The sequence below is a fragment of the Triticum urartu genome, chromosome 2, assembly GCF_003073215.2.
Source record: "Triticum urartu cultivar G1812 chromosome 2, Tu2.1, whole genome shotgun sequence".
Classification (NCBI taxonomy): Eukaryota; Viridiplantae; Streptophyta; class Magnoliopsida; order Poales; family Poaceae; genus Triticum; species Triticum urartu.
In genome coordinates, this window is record NC_053023.1 from 501,891,355 (window position 1) to 501,899,988 (window position 8,634).

The window sequence follows — 8,634 nt, forward strand, 5'->3', positions numbered from 1 at the left end:
CGGTAACGAGATTGAACTAGGTATAGGATACCGACGATCGAATCTCGGGCAAGTAACATACCGATGACAAAGGGAACAACGTATGTTGTTATGCGGTCTGACCGATAAAAGATCTTCGTAGAAAATGTAGGAGCCAATATGAGCATCCAGGTTCCGCTATTGGTTATTTACCGGAGACGTGTCTCGGTCATGTCTACATTGTTCTCGAACCCGTAGGGTCCGCACGCTTAAGGTTACGATGACAGTTATATTATGAGTTTATGCATTTTGATGTACCAAAGGTTGTTCGGAGTCCCGGATGTGATCACGGACATGACGAGGAGTCTCGAAATGGTCGAGACATAAAGATTGATATATTGGAAGCCTATGTTTGGATATCGGAAGTGTTCCGGGTGAAATCAGGATTTTACCGGAGTACCGGGAGGTTACCGGAACCCCCCGGGAGGTATATGGGCCTTAGTGGAAGAAGAGAAGAGGCAGCCAGGGCTGGGCAGCGCGCCCCTCACCCCTAGTCTGAATAGTACAAGGAGAGAGGGGGTCGGCGCCCCCCTCCTTCTCTCTCTCTCTCTCTCTTTTCCCACCCCACGAATCCTATTCCAACTAGGAAAGGGGGGGAGTCCTACTCCCAGAGGGAGTAGGACTCCTCCTGGCGCGCCACACCTTGGCCGGCCGGCCCCCCTCCCTTGAACCTTTATATACGGAGGCAGGGGCACCCCTAGAGACACAAGTTGATCCACGTGATCATACTCTTAGCCGTGTGCGGTGCCCCCTTCCACCATAGTCCTCGATAATATTGTAGCGGTGCTTAGGCGAAGCCCTACGACGGTAATACATCAAGATCGTCACCACGCCGTCGTGCTGACGGAACTCTTCCCCGACACATTGCTGGATTGGAGTCCGGGGATCGTCATCGAGCTGAACGTGTGCTAGAACTCGGAGGTGCCGTAGTTTCGGTGCTTGATCGGTCGGGCCGTGGAGACGTACGACTACATCAACCAAACGCTTCCGTTGTCGATCTACAAGGGTACGTAGATCATACTCTCCCCTCTCGTTGCTATGCATCACCATGATCTTGCGTGAGCGTAGGAATTTTTTTGAAATTACTACGAAACCCAACAGTAGGTTGCGGGCTGGTTAAGTGGATAACAGTTGGATTTGTCTCTCCACTATATAAGGGGTGTCTTCTTCTCCGAGTTACTAAGCTCCATTGTTGCTCCAAGGTCCATTTTCGCCCAATCTCTCTCCCTAGCCAATCAAACTTGTTGATTTTCTAGGGATTGGTTGAGAAGGCCTCGATCTACACTTCCACCAAGAGAAATTCGATCCCCCCCACTAATCCCTTGCGGATCTTGGTACTCTTGGGTGTTTGAGCACCCTAGACGGTTGAGGTCACCGTGGAGCCATATTTCATTGTGGTGAAGCTTCGTGGTGTTGTTGGGAGCCTCCGATTAAGTTGTGGAGATTGCCCCAACCTTGTTTGTAAAGGTCCGGTCGCCGCCTCCAAGGGCACCAATAGTGGAATCACGGCATCTCGCATTGTGTGAGGGCGTGAGGAGAATATGGTGGCCCTAGTGGCTTCTTGAGGAGCATTGTGCCTCCACACCGCTCCAACGGAGACGTACTTCCCCTCAAAAGGAAGGAACTTCGGTAACACATCCTCGTCTTCACCGGCTCCACTCTTGGTTATCTCGTACCTTTACTTGTGCAAGCTTATTCGTGTTATTTCCCTTGCTTGCTTGTGTGCTTGTTGTTGTTGCATCATATAGGTTGCTCACCTAGTTGCATATCTAGACAACCTACTTAGTTGCAAAGTTTAATTTGGTAAAGAAAAGCTAAAAAGAATTAGTTGCATATTCACCCCCCTCTAGTCAACTATATCGATCCTTTCAGCGACACTCCGTGAAGGTGAGCGCGGAAATGTTCAGCATTGACAGGGCCATGACCGGGATGAAATCGGGCGCAGAGTCGAAGGTGAACAGCCCAGGATCGGCCTCGTCGGTGCCTACGCCGCCATCGGATGTGCTTCTCTCCTTGCGGGTGACCTCTAACACGGTCTCGAAGAGCCCTAGTGTCTTGAGGATCACAGTGAGGAAGGCGAGAAGCCAGGCGGAGGCCGAGGTGATGCGTTGCATCCTGTGGTTGTTCCACCAGCATGGGATGAGAGCCCGCACTTCTTGTACTCCATCACGTGGTATATGTTGTAGGTCAAGAATAGAGCCACTGGGATGCGAAAACCTTCATCCGATGCCTGCAAAACAACAAATGTACAAATCACGATATATCTATATTTACATATTGATGTGGAAGAAGAAGACGGTGATTCCCTTCCGGTGGAGCGCAAAAACATGACTATTGATTTCGCGCCTTGAATGCCCAAGTGGCGACCGCAAAAAAATCATGGTAATCTGAAGAAGGGTTTCGGGGATATTTATGAGTTAGAGGCAAGAAACTTAAGGTGATAGACCTCCCTAGGCCCCACGTGTCCTCGGCTGCAGCTACCGCACTAACGTTGCCCCTCACAAAAAAACCTACTAACTACATCGTTGCCGCCAGCTATGAGGGCTTTGTCTGGCGGTGTATATTGGCACGATGGGCTAGAGCACGATCTTGCCACCGCCCATGTCGCCCGCAAGGACGACGCAAGGCTAGTTAAGTTTTTTTGGACTCGACAGAAAAAGATGCAGACATCATGTAACAAATTTTGGGTGTGGCTAGCTCTAATCATCACCATAGAATTTATTTGCTATTTTTTCTCTTTCACTTCTACTTTGTTTTCCTTTTATTTTTTATTCTCAACATTTTTATTGTATTACTTTTAAAAAGATACGCAAAATATAATTGCACTCAGTCAGTAGGTGTGCACTGTAGTTGTGTGTGAGCGATGGACATGCAGTTGTGCACATGTACACAGGGATGCAACCGCAAGTGTGCACAACTGATGGACATGCTGCTGCGGGAAACCGGTAGACATGTAATTTTGTGCAACCATTGGACATGCGGTTGCACGCGACTAGTGGACATGCAACTACAGGTGACCAGTGGGCATGTAGTTGCACACAACCAACAGGTGAAAAGAAAGTGTAGAGAAAGAAAAAAGGGAATCCAAAGTAGAGTAATAAAAAAATCATAAATCAACTAAATGAAAAACTGGGAAAAATCACACGAAGCCCCGCACAAAACCAAATGGCACAGGAGTTAGATAAGACATTGCTAAGTCTGATCAAAATCACGATCAACAAATCCATATTTCCTTTCAGTTTAGTCATTTGTTGTGTTTTGAAAGAATTGGATCAAACTTTCCTTAACAACAAGCTTTTAATTACAAATGTGGTAGGAGTAGTTCTGCACAGAACCGAAATTACGCTTCAAATATTTCGATGGCCAGCCCCGCCGGTTAGTTCCTTGTGCAGAGGTGCACGAACGCAGCCACAATCAACCCAGCCTTCACCCTGACACTCCACGGGATCCCATACTTTCCACTACTGACAAGCCCTCTCACGAATGGCCAGAAGCACAACACCATCCAGCCACAGCACATGAACTCTCCGACGCCCGGGCCACCATGAACGCCCGCCACCGTCCCGACGACGGCGCGCCATGCCGCGACGGTGAGGGCGACAATGTTCAACACTGAGAGCGCCGTCACTGGGATGAAAACGGGCGCCGAGTCAAAGGTGAACAACCCAGGATCGGCATCGTCGGTGCCCGCGCCGCCATCGGATGACGTGCTGCTCTCCTTGCGGGTGACCTCGAACACGGTCTCGGAGAGCCCTAGCGTCTTGAGGATGACGGTGAGGAAGGCGAGGAGCCAGGCGGAGGCCGAGGTGATGCGTTGCATCCTATGGTTGTTCCACCAGGCGCGGACCGAGAGCCCGCACTCCTTGTACTCCATCAGGTGGTATATGTTGTAAGTCAAAAATAGAGCCGCTGGGATGTGAAAACCTTCATCTGATGCCTGCAAAACGGCAAATGCACTAAAATTTCAGCTATGAGCAATGTAGTAATGGGTCATGGCAAAAATGTGTGTACCGTTGGTAAGAAGGATTGGTTTGTGAGAAGGCAGAAAGGTCCCAAGAGCGCATAGCACAGCTCGAAAGGCGCCCTCACGGGCCACGCGTCTACGATGAGATAGGCAAGGCATTGCCGGAGTTGGAGGCGCTTGAAGATGGTGCTGAGGATGGGGCTGTTCCGGCTGAGGAGTATCTCCAGAAGCCCTGTTGCCCATCTCTTGAACTGGGTCAAGCTGGCTGGTCCACCGGTCGGAGCACATCCCAGGAATGCCGGTGGGTCGGTGTCCAACAAGGCCGATTCCCAACCCGCCGCCTGGATCCGTTGACCGGTCAAAATGTCCTCTGTCATTGATCCATAGACCCACCCAATCTGCAAAAATACATGGAAGAAACTGTAATAGAGAGAAACTGCAGAAGGTGTGTAGATGTGGCCGTACTGTAGCAAAACCTGCAAAAATACGGCAACGAAGCTAAGCACACCTCTTGGCCCCAACATGTGCCAGCCTCATAGTTGCAGTCGCCTACTTGTTTTGCCATTTCGACACGACTCGATATATCTACGGTTGGTCTAGCGAGCAGGTCCCCTGAGATGATGTTCCTAGATGATTCGATCAACTCCTTTGAGCTCCCAAACTTGGCTTGCAGCTCCTTGTAAGATGGTGAACCTGGCAAATTCAGAACAGCCATTTGATATGCCCTAGTGGAACTGAAATGCACTGACCAAATACTTCAATTTACGTCGGATGATCTCATCTTGTGCGTGCCCAGTTTTATTACCTCTTGTCTCGTGCTTGACGGTGTCCGGAGGCGGCATGCCGTAGATGACCTTCCTGCGGTGAAAACAGCCCGTGCCGCCGTAGAAGGTGCCTTGGATCCCGGCGAGCCCACCTCCAATTTTCTGAACATGCCAGAAAAACCAGTGCAACTGTAACACTACCCTAGTGGTGCACTACCACAACAGCACTTGTGCACATGCATATGTAGTACCTTGGTTATAACCTGCATCTGGTTGCCAAAGGGGTCATCCTTGAGGCCACCGTAGAACTTCTGTGGCGCCTGGACGAACCCGCTGTGGATCTCGTCGTCGAACCCCAACAGGAGGCACATCGCGTGCAGGGCGACCTGCGGGTTGTTGGCGAACATGTCGCAGTCCACATTCAGCATGATTGGAGCGTTGGTCATCACGGCCGACACCCTTGTCTGCACCACGAAACGCTCAGCTTAATTATTTGCTTGCAAATTATCAAGCGCATTGTACACATGTCTGAACTTTCAACTGCCACTTATTGTGCTGTTTGTGTGACACACTGATTACCAGTGAAACACTGTTGTGTACAAGAGAGTGCTCACCAGAACATTCATGGCACCGGCCTTGAAGTTGTGGCGATGTCTGGGGCTTTTCTCTCGAGAGAGGTACACCAGATGTGGGAATCCTTCCCCTGCTTTGCTCTTGCTGTTATCCCAGAGAACCTGAACTCACACAGGTTAACCGTGACGATATTAGCACGAGACGGATTTGCTACGCGTTTGGCATGACACGATGTACATGGACATGGTCAGTGCGGCGACCTTAACGATGGTAGGATGGTTCCCGCGCTCGGCGTCGATGAACTCGGCGAACTCTTCGCCGCCGTCACGCAGAATGGAGACCTCGTCGGCGTTCTCGATCCGGCTGGCCAGCTTCTCATATTCGGTCTGAAAGTCACACGTACACGAGGAAGATGCATGGTCATGACGACGATGGACGACCAAACATTATGGAAACTGAAATGGTCACCATGGCGCCTAACCTTCATGAGTGCCCAGCTTTCCAGGAACTCGTGGTCGGCTGTACCGGTGCCAACCTCCGGCGCGGAAGAGAAGTACATGAAAGGGGCCCTCACACCAATGTCATACCTCTTGCAGAAGGGAATCCAGAGGCTGGCGAACTTGGCGGCCTCGCGCAGCGCGTAGCACGTCACCGGGGAGCAGCCGTCGTCGGAGACGTAGCACGCCAGCTTGCCGACGTCCGGGTAGTCCAGGGCGAGCAGCGAGAGCACCGTGTTCACCGTGATCAACGGCGGCTCCAGCGCCGGGTCCGCTGTCGTGACGAACATGTCCACCGCCGGGAGCTCCTCCAGCCTAGCAAAATCATCACAGACACGACACAGTTTAAGGAAGAAGCTGCACGAAGCTGTAGGTCAACATTATTTTGCAGTTAGTGTGCACAAGAACGTACGTACCTGTGGGAGAGGTTCTCGGGGTAGGTGTCGAACCGGACGGGGCTCCACTTGCCGTTCATGTTGAGGATCCAGACGAAGGCGAACCACGCCTCGCAGACGAGCGCCGCCAGCCACGTCCCGCCGCGCTCCCCGAGCGACGCGGCGCGGCGGGCCACGAGGGCGAGGAGGAGGAGGAGGATCACGAAGTCGGCCAGCATCCACGCAGTTCTCCCCAGGGCGACCCTCTCGTGCAGCTTCTTGCCGCCCGCCATGGCCGCGGCCGAGAGGTAGCAGACTAGCTAGCTAGCACGACACCACAGCTCCACCCACAACCACAAGCAAACGAGTGCTAGAGTGCATTTATAAAGACCGGATAAACTATCCTCTCCTCGGTGCATTTCCGATCGGGACAAAAGGAAAACTACTCTATGATTTTGTGATGTGGTCTGGGAGAGTCGGAGGACAAGAGAAAGTTATCTTTACTTGGTCTCTGCCATGAACCACCGTATGATAATCTTTGGGATAGGGATGGTGCTCTTGTCTCTTTGCTACGGAGGTGTGTGTTCGCTGCTCACTTGGTCCTCGGCGTACCACCCAGCCCAGCCAGATCCAATCAAAACCATGGCGTGTGGAGAACAGGAGTCCAGTTTGGATCCACGCGGGAGAATGGGAACGAGCACGTTGTTATCCCTGACCCTGACGACATCACTCACGTACGTACGGTGAATTATTGTATGGCGGCCGGCGAGCGAGCTTGGACCCATGCACGTCACGCCTAGCGAGCTCGCCGAGTCGCCAGCGACTATTTTTTGTTACACAATTTTTTTTTTTGAGAAATTGTTACACAAATGCTCGGTACAACGTTATGTGAGCCGTCCAGTCCAGTGATAGATGTACCTACGGCTGGGATCGATTCACGGCTCCTTCCGAGATTAACAAGTCGACCAGCGAATGGTGCCCCGGCCGGCTACGTTGAATTGGTACCGGCCGCAAGAGTTTCATACAGCAAAGGCAAATGGCGCGAACTAATCTGTACTTGGTTCAAAGGACAATGATATTCCAAACCCATCAGGATCAAGTATTACACTTAACATCGGTGCTCGTATTTTTCTAAGAGTCCAGCTTCGATACAACCTTCGCAATAAGATCTTTGCCAAATCATACCCACCTTCATATATATGATGGGTCGTCCGTCGAAACGTGTATATATCTTATGTTCCGGAAGTGAAAGAACACAATTAAGTGTAGAACAACACGTAGCACAGTTGAATGTAGAACAACGTGTATACTATAAGAACGAACTACAGCCGTGGACCATGTTCTGTTGGGAACCGGAATCTATCACTGTAGCAACAGTAAAAAATTAGATTTTTTTTAAAGTGTATATTTTGAAAAAGTGCAATTTTTTTAACTTGTGAACAAATTTATGAAAACTGGAACATTGTTTAAAAAATCAAAACAAATTTTCAAATCACGAACATTCTTTAGAAAAAAGCGCAAACAAATGTTGCAGAAATGCGAGCATTTTTTTTAAAAAGTGCAAACAAATGTTGAAAAAATGTGAACATTTTTTTGAAGTTGTGAACAATTTTTGAAACCGTGATTTTTTTGAATTTGTGAACAATAATTTTAAAAATTGAATATTAGATGAAATTACAAACAAAAAAATTTAAACTGCAAACACTTTTGATTTTTGAGCAAAGTTTAAAAAATTGAACATTTGATGAAATTATGAACAAAAATTTGGAACTGCGAACATTTTTTGAAAGTCCTGAACATTTTTTAAATTTGTGAACAAATTGTGAGACCACAAACTTTTCTGAAATTTCTAAACATTTTTGAATTTGTTATCAAATTTTGAAACCATGAACATGTTTTAAAATTTCTGAACATTAGTTCAAATGTGAACATATTTTGATTTTGTGTACAATTTCTGAAAAAGAAGAACATTTTTTTTTTGAAATTTGAAGCAATATTTGGTCGAACGTGTCACAACTTGCATACGTTGTTGGAAGTCATTCAAACCTGGCATGGATGCCTACCATGGATATGCCCATATGGTGGTAAAAGTTGAGGTCATTTCAATGATGCACAAAAGCACCATGCTCAATGGACGGTGTTCGGGTAAGCTAGAAGGATCCGCCTGATAGCACGTTGTTTTTTGACATCCTTGAAATGGCCCTATTTTTTCATGGCCTTGTAAGACCAATACAAGGCATACAAGGCATCATGTCAAGTTATTTTGGTTTTTTAAAAATTGTATTTTCTGGAGTTTTCTCGGTCAAAAAAGACCAATAAATGGCCAGACATGTCGCAACTTGCGTACAGTGTCGAAAATCATTCAACCATGACATGGATGCCTATCATGGGCATGCCCATGTTCTTGCAAAAGTCGGCGTCATTTTAAGGATGTTCAAAAATAG

The 8,634-nt window shown here is 48.7% G+C and overlaps 1 protein-coding gene across 1 annotated transcript; it reads right to left on the reverse strand.

Annotated features, from left to right (window-relative positions):
• Nucleotides 1-3,226: 3,226 nt before the first annotated feature.
• Nucleotides 3,227-6,569, reverse strand: LOC125538242 (cellulose synthase-like protein H1). Its single transcript, XM_048701518.1, has 9 exons — nt 6,233-6,569; nt 5,801-6,131; nt 5,580-5,705; nt 5,361-5,480; nt 4,998-5,210; nt 4,788-4,908; nt 4,491-4,675; nt 4,030-4,380; nt 3,227-3,955 (listed from the first exon to the last, which is right to left on the reverse strand). Exons 1-9 carry the CDS (start codon nt 6,481-6,483, stop codon nt 3,395-3,397), a joined length of 2,259 nt encoding a protein of 752 aa, XP_048557475.1. The 5' UTR covers nt 6,484-6,569; the 3' UTR covers nt 3,227-3,394.
• Nucleotides 6,570-8,634: the final 2,065 nt, after the last annotated feature.